This window comes from Rhinolophus hipposideros (assembly GCF_964194185.1).
Source record: "Rhinolophus hipposideros genome assembly, chromosome: 7".
NCBI classification, from domain to species: Eukaryota; Metazoa; Chordata; class Mammalia; order Chiroptera; family Rhinolophidae; genus Rhinolophus; species Rhinolophus hipposideros.
Genome location: NC_138053.1, coordinates 31,453,446 through 31,471,535, shown reverse-complemented (window position 1 = coordinate 31,471,535; position 18,090 = coordinate 31,453,446). Strand labels below are relative to the sequence as shown.

At 38.3% G+C, this 18,090-nt stretch overlaps 1 protein-coding gene across 1 annotated transcript in view; it reads right to left on the bottom strand.

The window, feature by feature from the left end:
- LOC308499733 (uncharacterized protein) overlaps positions 1-18,090 on the bottom strand; it is a gene marked incomplete at both ends in the record, with an annotated part of 113,291 nt that overhangs the window by 50,533 nt on the left and 44,668 nt on the right. The window contains 2 exons of the mRNA XM_081053567.1: positions 255-433; positions 15,958-16,068. Of these exons, the coding sequence (XP_080909693.1) occupies positions 255-433; positions 15,958-16,068 (290 nt within the window). The remainder of the gene's footprint in view (positions 1-254; positions 434-15,957; positions 16,069-18,090) is intronic.

Here is an 18,090-nt window from a genome sequence, read left to right as displayed (position 1 = left end):
TTCACAGAGGATCTGAAAATAGGAATAAACAAGATAGAAACTTATGCCAGCCTTGATTTATGCAGCGGCAGAGGAAATAAATTACAATTCTCTGAACCTCTGAAGAAGGAAAACTTCTTTAAAAGTCACAGAAGAGAACGTTGTTTCCAGAATCCTGCTACTTTCCGAGGCAATACTTTGGTAATGGACTGACCGCACTTCTCAGGGTGTCTTGCTCTTTACCACTGCAACCCTTACCCCTCCCATCAATTTACCTTCTTATGTCTGTAATAGTGGAGCCAGCCGTCATGCTTTAGCACAAACCACCTCTTCCTCCAACCCTTCACGCACCCGGAGTTTGTCCTCTTATGCAGGTAGCCACGGCAGGTGGGCCACGGGGTGTTGGGACAACGGCTGATGTCAGATCCCACCACCAGCGTCAAGATGTCTGGGCCTAGAGGGATGAGTTTTGGATAGCTCAGTGGCTGAATCTTACAGTCAGCAGGAATGATGGTTGCTTGTCAGAAAAACTGAAGAAGAGGTTATAGTTTTCACAGATGGAATACATGAAATAGAATCCTACAACTGGAACGAATCAGGGTTCTTTAGTACTTGAACCCCTCACGTTGATGAGGAAAATAAAAGCTGGGGATGTAAAGTGACTTTTTGGGGAATCCTAGTTCTTAAGGGGTTGAATGAGACGTGGGACCCAGGTTTCCTAGTTCTATTGCAGAACGCTCTCTGTTCCACTACACAGCCTTATTGGGTCTGATCATGAACGACTCAAGTCTGTTGCTTCTCACTGTCTATAAAAATGTCAGACAAAATCTATAAAATTTTTTTGGTCTTTCGAAGAAGGAAGATAGGTGATACTTGGCTTTTCTATCTCACTTTTGTTCAAGATACTTAGCTTTCTTCCTGGGTTAGCTAAAGAGAGGATCTAAACCACTACTAATATATCTGTCGTCGATGATAACTCTCGTCAAAATCAATTGCAAACCTTTGAACTTGGAAGTGGACAGAAACTCTAAGGGAGTTAAAACACAGTGTTTTTTCTCCCTTTTCTTGCCTATCCAACTTAGAGCTGAGGGGTGGCCCCTGAGTTTCCAGGTGCCTGTCCTCTCTTTCTTACAGTGCCTCTCTTGGGGTCTGGACCTCGGTGGTACCCCCTTTCCTATAGGCTTGGTATGGTACATAACTTGGGGGAAATTGTCCCTGTCCCTTATCATATGAGGTCACTGTGTACCAATTGTGCTTTGATCCTGCCAGCATGGACACAGACTTTCATCATACACCTACCTCTTGATGCCTCCAGAAAATTCTCTAAATGTCATTCAGACAGACAGCAACCCTGACATGCTTCGAACACTGCAAATGGGGTATGACTTCATTTACAATTCCTCTGAGAGGCAGGCCACATCCCTGAAGGGGGACATTTGGCCTTGGCAGCGCTGACTTCATCATGATGTCTGACATTGAGATTACCGATCTGTTTAGAGCTGTCTATGGAAATGGGGGTCAGTGAGGAGACTCCTCTTATATAAATGACAAGCTCCAACCCAGGGGATCATTCCTGGCTGAGCCACATGGCCCTGAAAATAAAGATTTGTCCCAGAAAGGCTGACACAGTCTTAACTTTAGCAGCATGCAAAGCACCTTGGTAATTAAATAACTCTGTGTGTCAAGATAATTCTTCATTGCCATGTAAATACATTTTAATTTATTGAACTGCCCTTAAGCTCCTGTCAAAAACACATCCATAAAAATTAGAAGAAATGCTCCAGATTGACCAGCAACCCACAAATGTCTTTGTCTTTGGACTTCAGTCCCCAAAGAACTGCGCTCCTGGACTAATATGCATAGTTGACACATCTGCCAATTTATTTATGTACTGCTGCAGTGGGCTGCTCCTTGAGGTCATTTTCCTTTTGCTTACACAGCCTGCACATGAGTTTCTCTGATACCGATCAGGCTAAGCTTGCGTTTCAGCAGGCCATAAACATGGCTTGGTTCACCAACACATTCTCTCTGGGGCAGGATACAGATGGTTCTACTACAGCAGAGTGTCGTCATATTAAAGGCAAGTTTTTCACATTCAGAGTTAGGACATGATCCTGACGCATGGGGAGTTGCTGAGTTCTCAACAGCTGTGGGGTGATGGTGGTTTTATCCTCTCCGCATGTTCTATCAGGGGCCAAGAGGACCTGGGCATTCACAGAGACTAGAGTTTTGATGTTATCTCCAAACTAAATTATTCACAGTCATTGTAGTGTGTGTGTGCGCGCGTGCATGCGTGTGGGTGTGTAAAGAAGTAAATGTAGAAACAATGAAAACCTCCTGGTTTTATTATTTATCTATTAATTTCCTGGGATCCTAAAAATATGGAAATGTCCTAATTCAGTGCTTCTCAGACTAAATGTAGGTGCAAATCCTCCGGTGGGTTTGTTACAATGCATATCCTCATTCTGAAATTGTGAGATGAGGCCTGAGATTCTGTCTTGGTTATAAGCTCTCAGGTGAAGTCAGACCACACTTTGAGTGGCAAGTCCCCAGGTATCTCTCAGTTGCTGAGAGGCTCAGTTCATGAGCACAGCCTTTGTTACCAACCACCAGGCTTCTTCCTTTCCTTGACTATGATATTTCGTTTCATTTCCAGCCTCAATATTTTGCAACCACAAAATTATTAGCTTTTCCATCCCTTACCTTTTTTTTTGTTGTTATTAGTTTCAGGTGTGCAACACAACATAAATGATTAGACATTTATAGCCCTCACAAAGTGATAGCCCCAACAAGTCTACTACCCGTCTGACCTGACACCATACATAATTATTACAACACCATTGACTATATTCCTTATGCTGTATTTATATCCCATGGAGATAAAAAAGAAATACACACACATATATTATATATATATATTTAAATGATAGTTGACATTCAATATTATTTTATATTAGTTTCAGGTGTACAGCAAAGTGGTTAGGCATTTATATAATTTATGAAGTGAACCCTCAGTAAGTCTAGTACCCATCTGACACCATACATAGTTTTTACAACAATATTGACTATATTCCCCATACTGTATTTCACACTCCTGTGACGATTTTGTAGCTGCCAATTTGTACTGCCTAATCCCTTTACCTTTCTCACCCATTCCCCCGAACCACCCTCCCATCTAGCAACCATTGGTTTATTCTCGTATCTATGAGTCTATTTCTGTTTTGTTTGTTCATTTATTCTGTTCTTTATATTCCACATATAAGTGAGATCATATGGTATTTGTCTTTCCCAGTCTGACTTACTTCACTTAGCATAATATCCTCTAGGTCCATCCATGTTGTTACAAATGGTAATATTTCATTCTTTTTATGGCTGAGTAATACTCCATTGTATAAGTGTACCACAATTTCTTTATCTAATCGTCTATTGATGGGCATTTCAGTTCTTCCCATTCCTTGGCTATTGTGAATAGCACTGCAGTAAACATAGGGGTGCATATATTTTTTGGAATTAGTGGTTTGGATTTCTTTGGATAGATACTCAGGAGTGGAATTGCTGGGTCATAAGATAATTCTCTTTTTAATTTTTTGAGGAAGCTCCATACTGTTTTCCATAGTGGCTGCACAAACTTGCAGTCCCATCAAAAGTGCACAAGAGTTCCCTTTTCTCCACATCCCGCCAATGTTTGTTGATCTATTGATGGTAGTCATTCTGACAGGAGTGAGGTGGTATCTCATTGTGGTTTTTATTTGCATTTCTCTGATGATTAGTGCCACTGACCATATTTTCATATGTATATTGGCCATCTGTATGTCCTCTTTGGAGAAACATCTATTTAGGTCCTCTGCCCATTTTGTTAATTGGATTGTTTGTTTTTCTGGTGTTTAGTTGTATGAATTTTTAATAAGTTTTGCATAGCAAACTCTTATCAGATGTATCATTGGAAAATATCTTCTCCCATGCAATAGGATGTCTTTTTGTTTTGTTGATAGTTTCCTTCACTGCGTAAAAACTTTTTTTTGGATGTAGTCCAATTTGTTTATTTTTTTCTTTTGTTTCCCTTGCCCCAGGAGATGTATCAGTAAAAATATTACTAAGGGTAATGTCTGAGGGTGTTCTTGTTATATTTTCTTCTAGGAGTTTTATGGTTTCAGGTCTTACATTTAAATATTTAATCCATTTTGAGTTTATTCTGTATGGAGTAAGAAGGTGGTCTAGTTTCATTTCTTTGCATGTATCTGTTCACCATTTATTGAATAGACTGTCTTTACCCCAATGTAAATTCTTGCTTCCTTAGTCGTAGATTAAGGCATGGATTTATATCTGGCTCTCTATTCCTTTCCATTCTATGTGTCTGTTTTTATGCCAATACCATGCTATTTTGATTACTATGGCCTTGTAGCATAATCTAATATCAGGTAGCATGATACCTCCAGCTTTGTTCTTCTTTCTCAGAATTGCCATGGCTATTTGGGGTGTTTATTGTTCCATATAAATTTTAGGGTTATTTGTTCTAGTTCTGTGAAAAATGCTGTTGGTATTTTGATAAGGGACATTGAATATATATATATATTGCTTTGGATAGTATGGACATTTTACGTATATTAATGTTTCCTACCCATGAGCATGGTATATGTTTCAATTTATTTGTATCTTTAATTTCTCTCTTCAATGTCTTATAATTTTCTGAGTACAGGTCTTTTACTTCCTTGGTTAAATTTATTCCTAAATATATTTTTTTGATGCAATTGTAAATGGGGTTATTTTCTTAATTTCTCTTTCTGATAGTTTGTTATTGGTATATAAAAATGCAACTGATTTCTGAATATTAATTTTGTATCCTGCTATTTTACTAAATTCACTTATCAGTTCTAATAGTTTTTGGTGGGACTTTTGGGGTTGTCTATGTATACTATCATGTCATCTGCTAATAATGACAATTTTACTTCTGTCTTTCCCATTGGGATGCCTTTTATTTCTTTTTATTCTCTGATTGCTGTGACTAGAACTTCTAGTACTATGTTGAATAAAGTGGTGAAAGTGGGCAACCTTGTCTTGTTCCTGATCTTAGGGGAAATGCTTTTAGCTTTTCCCCATTCAGCATGATATTAACTGTGGGTTTGCCATATATGGCTTTTATTATGTTGAAGTATGTTCCCTCTGTTTTCATTTTGCTGAGAGTTTTTTATTATAAATAGATGCTGGATTTTGTCAAATGCGTTTCCTGCATCTATTGATATGACCATATGATTTTTATTTTTCATTGTGTTTATGTGGTGTATCACATTAATTGATTTTCAGATATTGAACCAACCTTGTATAACAGGAATGAATCCCACTTGATTGTGGTGTACATTCTTTTTAATGTACTGCTGAATTCAGTTTGTTAATATTTTGTTGAGGATTTTTGCATCTATGTTCATTAGAGATATTGGCTTGTAGTTTTCTTTTTTTGTAATGTCTTTGGTTTTGGAATCAGGATAATGGTGGCCTCATAAAATGAGCTTGGAAGCCTTCCCAACTTTGGATTTTTTTGGAATAGTTTGAGGAGAATAGGTGTTAACTCTTTTTTGAATGTTTGGTAAAATTTACTTGTGAAGTCATCTAGTCTAGGACTTTTGTTTGTTTGGAGCTTGTTGATTACTGATTAGATTTAGTGGGTAGTAATCAGTCTGTTCAGATTTTCTTTCTTCATGATTCAGCCTTGAAAGACTATGTGCTTCTAGGAATTAATCCATTTCTTCCAGATTGTTCAGTTTGTTGGTGTATAATTGCCTGTAATATTTTCTTAATTTTTTTTTGTATTTCTGTGGTGTCTGTTGTCACTTCTCTTTTATTTCTGATGAGTCTTTTTTATTGATGAGTCTGGTTAAAGGTTTATAAATTTTGTTTATTTTTTTTTTTAAAAACAGCTCTTGGTTTCATTGATCTTTTGTAAGTTTTAAGTCTCTATTTTGTTTATTACCACTCTGATCTTCATTATTTTCTTCCTTGTACTCACTTTGGGCTTTGTTGGCTGTTCTTTTTCCAGTTCCTTTAGGTGTAAAGACAGCATGTATATTTGAAATTTTTCCTGTTTCTTTCAGTCTTGCCTGTGACCTACCTGTGGCTACCTGGTAGGAGCTACTAAGCTATATGTGGTTGGCAGACGCCTGTGCTGGAAGTGGAGGCGTGTGGGTGGCCTCATGGTGAACTGAGGCTGGTTGACCCAGTATTGGGCCTTAGCAAATAGCCCAGTGCCCCCCAAACCTGTTGCCACCTGCTGGCTGCCTATAAGTCTCAGCCATTGAAAAAGCCTCCTTAGGTGTGCCAGCTGTGCCGCTTGACGTGGTATTGAGAATGCCTTCGGCGGCATTAGATGAGTGGGGTGGCGTCCTATAGTCAGGAGGCATGGCCAGTTGTTTTTATAAAGTTAATGAAGATTCAGTTCTTGAGCCAGTGCTTGGTCTGTGACCACTTTGCAAAACACCCTGCGGACACCGCAGCCGGCCAGCCCTCGCCTCAACCTCGTAGATCCCTGTGAGCTGCCCAAGAGAGGTCGCAGTGCAAGTTGTGGCTCACTGCTCCCCACCAAAAGTTCCCCAGGCAGCCATGGGCCATCCATTTCTTAAAAGGCTTCAGTTGTTTATGGGGAGGGGCCGGCCACTCAGTAGCCAAGAGTACCCTGGGTGATGCAGTACTAACTATGCGGAGTGGGGACCCAGGATGTCATGAATGGGGTGTGCACATGAGGATTTCACCAGACCAACGCAGTCTCAGATTTGGCCCTCTGGGGGAGGGTTCAACATAGAAAAGATGTTCCTGTAGGCCTTCCTGTAGGCCACACATGAGGGGCCTACATGAGGTAAGCTCCACACTGAGGCAATGGCTGCTGTCCTTTTATCCCTCACGCTGAAGTCACACAACTCAGTCTTTCCCTGTATGTCTCTGGACCTCTTGAATTGCCACCCTTTCACGGGAGACCACCCTTTCAGGTGAGTGTTTATAAGTGAGTCTGTGTGTGGGCCCTTTAAGAGGGCACCTGCGTTTCCAGCCACCTTTCATCTCACTGAGTCAGACAGACAGAGTTCTTGCTGGTTTCACTGCCCGATATTGTGGGAACGCCTCTTCCTGGCACCAGACCCAGAGTCTGGGGAGCCCAGTGTGGGGTTGGGACTCCTTTCTTTTCCTGGAGGGCCTCTGCCACTGAGTGTCCCTCCCAGTGTTCAACCACTATCTGTGGGTTTGGCGGTCAACCTGTTTTATGTCTCTGTCACTCCTACCAGTATTGATGTGGCCTCTTCTTTATATCCACAGTTATAGGGGTTCTGTTCAGCTAGTCTTCAGATGATTCTTGAAGTTGACTGTCTATAATTTATTTGTAGTTTTGGTGTGATCTTGGGATGTAGTAGACATAGCATTTACTTAAATTGCCATCTTGGACCTGTCTCTTCACCTCTTCTTTCTCTAACCGTCTTCCCACTGTGGAGAAAGGACACACATACTATTGCCTACCTTTACTGCACATCCCAGAAATCTTGCTTGCTTTGGGGAGTGGGTGGGAGGAAAAATGGGGGAAGATGAATGGTTTGAGGTGAAAGAGTCAAGATAACTATTTGTTTCATGAGATGAAAGAGTTTGAAAATCATGTTAACAAATACAGTTCTTTGCTGATGATGCCCTTGAAGAGAAAAGCTCTCATGTGGTTTGAAAGCTTTTCTCTTCAAGGACATCATGCAGATTGGTGCAGCCACTATGGAAGACAGAGTGGAGGTTTCTCAAAAAATTAAGGATAGAATTACCATATGACCCAGCAATCCTTCTCCTGGATATCTACCAAAAAAATCTGAAAACATTTATTCATAAAGACACGTGTGCTCCGATGTTCATTGTAGCTTTATTAATGGTGGCCAAGATATGGAAACAACCATGTCTTCGATAGATGATTAGATAAAGAAGATGTGGTATTCATACACAATGGAATACTATTCTGCCATAAGAAAAGATGAAAGAATGCCATTTGTGATAACATGGATGGATCTTGAGATTATTATGCTAAGCAAAATAAGTCAGACAGAAAAAGTCGGGAGCCATATGATTTCATTGATATGTGGTATATAAAACTGAAAACAGCAAAAGAACAAGACAAACAAATGAAGAAACAAAAACTCATAGACACAGACAATAGTTTAGTGGTTCCCAGAGGGTAAGGAGGGAAGGGGGTGGGAGATGAGGGTAAAGGGGATCAAATATACGGTGATGGAAGGAGAACTGACTCTGGGTGGTGAACACACAATGTGATATATAGATGATGTATTACAAAATTGTACACCTAAAATCTATGTAACTTTATTAAATAGTAAATGTAGTAAATTGCCACCCTAATAAACTTTAATTAAAAATAAGAAAAGAAAAGCTTTCTAGCAAAGTCTTATTCCCCAGCTCTACTGCCTAGAGTTTTGGAAGTAAGGAGTTGTGGGTAAGGTTATTTACAGCTACAGGAGAGAGAAAAATGATTTCTTTTTCTAATTCACACTTTCTGCTTGGATCACTGTCTTCTTATTATGCCACCAATCTTAAACTGTGTCAGAGTCGCACCTCTGCTGTCAGACAAACTCCACCACCCTCACAGGCACAGCAGAGAAACGTGCAAGACATGCACTGTCCCTCAGGCCTGCTTGGTGGGCTGGCACTGGGTTCAGCTGCGGAGGTCCCAGACTCCAGAAGCACTTCTGTCTTGTTTTAAGTAAAGCCTGCTCTTAGGGAAACAAAGGAGCCATCACAGACTCAAAGGACTTCCAGTCTGATTAAGCTTCATTGTTTTTCTTTCCTCTCCTTTTCAGCATTTTTCCTTGATGATTAAATCTTCTATTTGAGTCTGCAAGTAACTAGCTCTATAAAAGCCCAAACTAGAATGAATGAGGGGCTTAAGTAAATAAAGATTCACATGGAGCTATTGTCATTCCCAGTGTGATACTGAACATTTTCTTAAATCTGTTTTGGGTTTTCTATCAGCAAAATTAAGGTAATTTGTATGTGTGTATTCGAATAGTAGTACTTTTGAAGAGAATTATTATTTGATTATTTTTATTTTGCATTATAATAGTCTGTACTGTATGTTACTATATTATTCTATTATTATCAAATAGAATTATTATTTCAATAAAATTATTGAAAACTTGACCTTGCAATGTATGGTGGATCCTCTTTCTAATGCTAGTTTAGGGAGATATAACATCTGCACTGGAAGCTAACAAAATAGACTTCTAATCTTGTGGCTGTAAACTTGTGGCTCTGCCTCCAGAATGCTGGGCTGTGTACTGATGCTATGTTGGCTGTGAAACAATCCCCAGGGAGATATGATTAAAATTACAAATGTGCAGGCCACCACCAGAAATTCTGTATTTAAAAGAGTTTCTCTGGTGGGTCACACATACAGTTAGGTTTAAGATTTAATGTTTTGAAAAAAGTGTTTTGATGTTTAAAAATTTACATCAGCAAAGTAGCAACCAGTAATATAATTGGATTTTGCCAAAGTTTAAAATACATGGGAATGAAACTGAGCAGAAATACATAGTGGTCAAAAAGATATCAATTAGTTTTAAGAAGTTTATGCAGATACAAGAGGCAAGGGAAAACATTTAGATTTTTAAACAAGCTCTTAATCGATACTTCATAAATATATATTTCAAGGCCTCTACACAAAAGGTGGATTTAACAAAAGACTCTATCAGTTGTTTCACGATTATTGCTTTCTTCAAATAAGTTGGTGACTTTCTTTCCCAAAGAGAACCCACCAAAATTTGTTTCAAATTCTATACATTCTAGAAATACCCTGACCAATTTATAGGCTTGTTACCTTAGGCAGAAAGAATAGGGCCGCAGGGAAAGAGGGGCAGAGGAAAGGAAAGAGGAGGTGAGGGGAGAAAATAGAAGGAGATGAGGTCATCCTTGGGAAAAGGGGCAGCTATCAGACTGGTCAGAACTGGGTTCAGTGGGCAAGAGCAGATCTAGGACATCATCTTGCCCTTCAGGTGAACTTAAGCTAATTATAATGGATTATAATATTACTAGCATGGCAGCCAGAAAAAGTCTCCACTCCCTATGTCATGACAGTACTGACAAGGGCCAAAGGAGGAAAGAAATCCCTCCTTCCAACAGGGAAGAGTGGTCAGCAAGGACCCACCTGGGAATGCCTATAACACCACCCCTAAATCTTGAACTTTTTGCATCCTCATTTTAAAAGTGATAAAATCCTAAGTCTTCGTTGTTCTTTGGGGCAGTTGCTTTTCTACTGGGCCTGCTCACTCTCATGCCATTTTGAGAGTGTACTATTTTTTTAAAAAATAAATCCACTGCTTGTTTGGCTTTGTTTGTGTAACTTATTCAGTACACCCTTGAATTCTTTCCTGTGATGTTTACCAAGAACCCGTTCTTTGGTAACAGGCTTGCTAACAAAATTGACCGTGTTAAACGCTACATAAAATTAATTTATTCCTATTATTTTTTCCCTTTTCTCCTTCCTCCTTTTTAGATTCATGGTCGTGCATGTTCTTTTCACAGACCCACGGCATCTCAGTAATCCTGTTTGTTTTTTTTTTGTTTTTGCCCTCCTTTACCATTACAGCGAATGGATTTTAGAACATAGACAGAGCTAAAATTGAATATGGGTGGGTTCCCATTCAGGAGGCTTCTGTCTGTTGCTCTTGAACTCTGGTGCAGACTGCGGAGTCCATCACAACCCACGCAATTTCCTTTGCAATGCAGCTCCCTTTTGTTTTGCTTTGTTTTACTTTATTCTCTCCCTCTATTCCTGATTTTCCTCACATATTATGATCCCCACAATAGGCATTCACTGAATGTGTTTGGTATAGGACTGTGGGCACACTCATTTGTGTATGTCATTTTGTTTTACATAAATGATGTTATGCTAAGATCTCATTCTAGTTCTGTCTTAATTTTATTTTTTAACTCAAAACCATTTTTAAAAGGATCTATCCACAGTGCTGGCTAAATGCACATCTCCTGTATTGTTTCAAAGTGCGGCACAGAAGTTCAAGTACATGTTCATTATTGGTCACCCAGACGTGCCAAACACTCTCGACCACACAGAACAATGCAGTGAATGTCCTTGTATTTGTCCTCTCAGCAGTTTCTTTGGACTTATAAACCCAGAAGTGCAATTTGCTAGGACAAAGGATTTATAGGTAATTCACTAGATGTTGCCAGATTGTTCTCTGAAATGCCTATAGCCCAACAAGAGTGCATGAGGATTCTCATCTTTTCATATCTTTACCAAAACTGGCTTTAATTTGATTTCTAATTGCCACCCCCCAACCTGGTGGATGTAAAGTGTCATCTTGTTCATTTGCATTTTTCTGATCACTAACAAAGTTATTCTCCTACAATTTCTTTTATTGACATTATGTTTCTAACTTAAAATTGTGGTCTTTAATATATCTGAAGTCCACCTTTGTACATAGTATAAAGTATAAGGCATTGTGCAAGAAGGTATAAATCCATCAAACTTAAGAGTTCTCTATATCAAAATGATACACTAAAAAATTTGTCCTTTCCCCATTGTTTTCTGTCACTACATTTATCGTATATCAAGTTTTAATAAATATTTAGTGTGTTTCTGAACTTTCTAATCCATTTCATCCCACTGGTCTCTTCCTGTGACAATACCACTTTATTATTATTATTATTATTATTATTATTATTATTATGGTTGTGTAATATACCTTAATATCTGTTATGAAAAGTTCCTTTGCCATTGCTTGTCCTATTCATAAATGATATAGCTGTTGGTAGACATTTACTCTTCTACATATATTTGAGAATAAATTTGACAAGCTACTCAAGTATTTTAATAAAATTTTATTAAAAATTTATTGAATTTTTAGAGAAATTTTGGGAGAATTAAGATCTTTACAAAGATTTTCCACCCATATACTAGGTATCTCGCAACACAATTTAGATTGCTACCTGAATCTGTCTCCTGGGCTGTAGCACCTTCTGCTCAGATTAATGCTTTATATTCTTAAAAAGAAGATACTATACACGATCTGATAATGAAGTTTGCGAACTTATCGTAGAAAAAGTGCTACGTACCTCACTACTGAATATCACTATGGCCTCCTTCGAAGTACTCCCCTTGGGAAGCTATGCACTGACACCAGCGCCTAGTCCATCCTTCAAAGCAATTTTGGAACTCTTTTTCTGGAATGGCCATCAGAGCTGTCGTATTACCCTTGATGTCCTGAGTTTCATCAAAATGTCTTCCTTTCAATATTTCCTTTATCTTTGGGTAAAGAAAGAAGTCATTGGGGGCCAGATCAGGTGAGTAGGGAGGGTGTTCCAATACAGTTATTTGTTTACTGGCTAAAACTCCCTCACAGACAGTGCCATGTGAGTTGATGCATTGTCGTGATGCAAGAGCCATGAATTGTTGGCGAAAAGTTCAGGTTGTCTAACTTTCCGCACAGCCTTTCTAGCACTCCAAATAGTCAACTTGGATAACCAAACTGTTTGTCTTATTGGCACAAATTCATAATGAATAATCCCTCTGATATTGAAAAAGGTTAGCAACATAATTGCAACAAGTTCACTAACTTAATTGTCAGACCTCATATATCTCCAGTTATTTAGGTCTTCTTTTATGTATTTTGGACAATCATAAATATTTTTAAATAAAGTTCTTGTGTGTTCTTTGTTAGATTATTTTCCACCTTGTAGTTTTGTGCTGTTGTTAATCATATGAGTATATTAGTTTCCATTTATTTTATTTTTGGTTATTACTGGTGTAGGGAAACATTACTGATTTTTATAAGGAAATCTTGACCAAAATCAATCTTTATTTTATTAATTCTAAGCATTAGCCTACTGATTTTTTTATAATTATATAATCTGCAAATAATAATGGTTTTGTTTCTTTCCTTCTAGACTATATACCTTTATTTTTCTTTCTTGTGTTATTGAATAAGTCAGGACTTTTACCATTATGATAAACAGAGGTCACTAAAATTGGCATTATTCTTCTCAATGTCAAAAGAAATGTGTCCAAAGTTTCTCTATTAAATGTTTTGTTGTTGCTGTGTATATACTTTAATATAGTTTTCTCTTTTCATAGTTATATTTTTGTAACAGTTTTTATTAAGTTATGAAAAAAAACTTCTATCCTTCTATTAGGGAATTTAAATATATATATTTATTGAACTCTCTTACATGATTTTTTGTTCTATTGAGATAGTGATGTGATTTTTTCCTTTAGTCTATTAATGTGATTAATTCTGTTAAAATATTTGCTTATGATAAGCCATGCTTATTTAGGGATAAATCATACTAGATTATGATGTATTTTGTGTAATTTTAGTAAAGAACTTGATTCAGGTATCTGCTATTTGTTCTTAGGATTTGTACACCTACATATTCATAAATAAAACTGACACATTATTTCATTTTTCATCCGATATCTAGCTGGTTCTGGCATCAAGGTTATAGTAGCCTCATAAAATGAACTGAGAAGCATTCATTCTTTCTTATTTTCTGGAAAAACTCTATAGAACAGGGATTATTTGTTCTTTGCATGTAGGATAAATTTCATCTATAAAAAGTGACTAGTGTCCTGGGCTTTTGAATAGGAGATACAGTGGTGATAGAAATGGGAGAGCAGTGAAGTGGTCTTTTTGTTTACTCTATGAGTATACATATCTTTATTATAGTATGTACAGATTTTGTATTTATTCTTGCACTAATTTTGGCACCTTAAATGCTTTTCAAAAATATTCTTATTTACCCAATTTTCAAGTTTATTGTTTTATAGTTGTTTGTAGTAGTGTTTTATTATTTTTCAAACTATTTTTCCATTTTTATTATTTTCTTATTTATTCTTTATTTTGTTTATTTGCATATTTTTTTTTCTTTCTATCATTTCTAGTTAGTCTTAGAAATGTTCCAGCTGGACTGATTCAGCTGGACTGAAGGGCCACCCTGATGTTTCCCACTGACTGTTCATAACAAGTGCTACTGTTTGTCTGGCTTTCAGTGGTGATGGAGTGGGGAATGGCCACCCAGGGTCATATGGGGGAGAAAAACACTAAGAAGTGGTCCCTTAAACATTCCCTTATATGAGGTGCTCAGCCCTTTTCTGCTATTGGTTGTAGATCCCACCCCTCTGAGTGTACATGACAGCGCTGTTTCCTCAAAGGTCTCTTACTGTCCTTAGTTGAGAGCCTCAGGTCTATAATTCACCTCTCTGCTTCTGAGGCTTTTCCACTGTTGGGTTTGAGAAGGATTGGCAAAGGCACAGGGAGGTTCCCTGAGGGGCAGGGTCTTCTTGGGGAAGAGAGGCCGAGGCAGCAAACAAGGGGATTTAGCAACTCGATTGTAACAGCAGATGAATCCATTCTACAAATAGCTGCCAGGAACAGCACATGTGAGGGTGTTGAATTTAGCTTTTCTCTCCGTACCAATGTTAGTTCATCATCGTTTAAAAATCCCAAATCCCTCCATTCAAGTTTTAGAGATGTTTTCTGCCTTTCATTAACTGATATAGTGAGGCTGAATGGTTCAGGATTATAAAGAACATTAAATTCTTGGGGGAAAATAAAAAAAGTCCTAAGAGTGGAAAAATTACTAAGATCAGGTTTTATTTAACTAAAAAAAAAAAAAAAAAAAAAGCAAAAATAATCAAAAATAATCACTTGTGAGAAAGAATCTAGGAACAGCTAAATCCAGAAGTAAAATAAAATTCCCTTATTGCACGGGATTTTACTAATTCGTTAGTGTAACCATTACAATGTGATCTCGATTTCTCATCTGTACTGCACATAGGGTAACTATTCGTGTAGGACTTATAAGTATTGCTGCACATGTTAACTGACAGTGTCCTTGGATTCCTGGTGTACTTAGTATATGACAAGTCCTACAGAGCAGCCAAATACTAAGCTAAATCCTACCTCAAAAAGGTCCAGAATAGCTTCTCACCGCACATTTGTTCGTGATTTTCTTGTCCTGGACTGCACTACAGAAATCTCTTTCTGGTGGTAACCCCCAAGCATAATGGCAAAGGGCAAATGATACTTACTGTTCAGCAAGTTATACACATGGAATGTGTGGGCTATCTCAAATGTATACATTTTAATATCTCACTGCTTATAATATACTTCAGGGGTACAGAGGTGTGCATACAGCTTTCAGGTAGCCAGGAACAGGACACCTCACCAAATAATTCCAAGATCACCAAATAATTCCAAGATGGAACACAGCATTTGCCAGCTGTATATTTTTAGGTCTGTGGAGAGATAAGGATGTGTAACATGGTATCAAAGGCAGTAACTTGTTTTGCAGAGAGGGTGATGGTATTAACCTTTCTGCAAAATTTAATGCAAATGGGTACAAGAGTACTGGGCATGTGTTACTGTTCTCTTGGTGGTTCCATGCAGGTCAGAATTGCTTTAAAGGCAGGCTTCCAGTGGCCTTAGGAGAATACACAGAAGCTTTAGATTTGTGATTTCTTCATTTCTCTCTTTTTTTAAAATGTTAAAACCCTGAGTTTCTTAACTCTGAAAACTAAGAAAAGAAAAAAGAAAGAAAGAAAGAGAGAAAGGAAGAAAGAGGCAAGAAAGGGAGGAAGGGAAAGAAGAAGGGAGGAAGGAAGTGAAATATGAATTTTTGTAAAGAGAATATCATCACACTGCTAGTTTTTGTGACAGTTTAAGGAAATATTTTGGCAATAAATAGAGCACATTTTGCTTAATGCCATTATCTGGTTTCACCTTTGTGGCTGGCCACTGATACAGAAGGAACATGGGGCAGAAGTGTGATTTAAGTCCCATGAAAGATCATGTTGATAACAAGGCATTACAGGGAGCTTTGGGAGAGAAGTGCGGTTATACCCATTCTGCAGTTGCCTCTTGCCCCTGTTCGTACTCCCTGATAAACTGCAGCTCTCTGTGTGTTTAGATTAACTCTAGACTATGTAGTTCGCTCACCTACCTTTCCTTGCAAGGTGCACAGCTTCTGCATGCTCGGCACTGGTGACCTCGGTGCCATTGACAGCCAGCACTACATCTCCAACCTGGAGCCCGGCTTCCTCAGCGGCGCTGTCTGTAAGCAGACAGACAACATGGGTCTCATTGAGGTGGGGTCCTAAATTGAGTGCCCTGCTGTTTGTCCTCTTTTTAAAAGGCTCTTTCTCTAAAGGGCCTTTCTTTCCAACTTTAGACAATTGACTATGTCATTAATAAGAAGGAAAATGCTGTCCTCGCAGCCTCCCTTTCATTTCCAGGACCAGGTTTCTTTCCACATTCAGCCAGGCATCTGTGTGGCCTCTTTGCAATATAATAGCAGCTGCTCAGAAACTCAATCTATTCATCCACCAGCAGGTTGAACTGCTAGTTCTCATTCCTTCATTTCTGCTAGGTCTCTTTGTAACCCTGTGAAAATCACTTAACCTCAACATCTTCATCTGTAAAAAGGGGGCTGGGGGCACAGCTTCTCTGCAGGATGATTGAGGGAACAAGTAATTGAAATACTTATGAAGTTGTGGCAAAAACAGATCTTCGAGTAGTCAGAGAAAAACAAAAAAGAAAAAAAAGAAAGAAAGAAGGAGCTGCTTTTACTTTCACAGTGTAGGTTCCTTTCTGAGGCATCTCAGAAAGGAAACCAAAAATAGCCTAAGATTTAGGATTTCGAAGGTAGGGAGTACCTCTCGAAGCTATGTATTTTATCCCCTGGTTTTCTGATATCTGGTAGCTCTTATTGTAACATACTTTATATTCTCTAGGGGTAAAGAAAGACACAATAAGCCATTTTAAGGTTAATTTATTTTTAATAAGGTCTCCCATATACTTGACCAAGCTTCTTTCTGCAGCAGTTTCAATCTATTTTTCCTTTTTCACTTCAGTTTGAATCCATTTCCTTTTTCTTAGATCTCAGTGCTGGGTGCATGTGTGCTGTTCATGGATGGGCAGACTATTATGCAGCAAAATCAGGCTGTCATTATCTAGAATGTCATAAACCTACTCAAAGAAGTTTAATCTTAAAGCATGACTCAATTTGTGAGGTAACACGACTTTGAGTATTTTTAGTAATAACCACAATTTTGTCTAAGTATGTTTATGAAGGAAAAGAAAGTCTTCTCTGCTTGGATAAGCAATGGCCAATCAAAACAGGAAAGTAAGCGAAGAATAATATTTGATATTTCCATTCATTTACATAATATCATCCTTGTAATGAATTAAAGTCTCATGGTATGATTGCTCATTTGAATGAATTCTTCAATAGTCTTAAAGGATGCAGAGGACTTGCTTATGTCAATGTCTTCTGAATTGAACTCCAAAATGACAATGGTGGTCCAGAGATGAATTCCTATCAATTTTTGTATTCCCTATGCTATCAAATATTAAGTCTTATATATAGTTGTCTCCCATTAAATATATATTGACTGAATGAATGAACCAAAAATTACACTTTCAAAAGGTTTAAAAATCCACTGGGAATGGAAAGGCATGCACAATCAAAAAGAAAGGTAACTTTGCAATGCAGTGAGTGGTAAGTGTAAAATAAATAAATATTGTGAAAGCTCAGAAAAAGGGAATTCTTACTCCCATTTGAAGTGGTTAAGAAATGCTTTCCACAGGAAGTGGAATTTGGTCTGACCTTGATGAATACATAGATTCTCCACAGTGGGGAGTAATGAGAAGGGCCGGGTGGCAAAGGCTGATGGGTAGTCACAAAACAAATTCCTGGATTTCTGGTCAAGATGGAAGGATAGGCAAATGCTGTACTTACCTCCTCTCAGGACCACATTAATTACAGCTAAACCACAGAACAACCATTATTGAGAATGACCTGAAATCTAGCTGAACTGAAGCTCTGTAACTAGGAACATACAAAGAATCCACAATGAGATGGGTAAAAGGGGCAGAGACTCGCAATGGGCTCATCCAACACCCTCGTGTGACTGTTAAAAATCAGGAGGGATATATGGCTGCAGAGGTTTCCCTGAGGACAGAGGTATCCCAGCCCCTCCACAGCCCAGGGTTTCAGTGCTGGGGAGAAAAGTCTCTGTAAATTCTGGCTGTAAAAACCAGCAGCGATTATGGCTGAGTGAGCAGAGAATGGCTG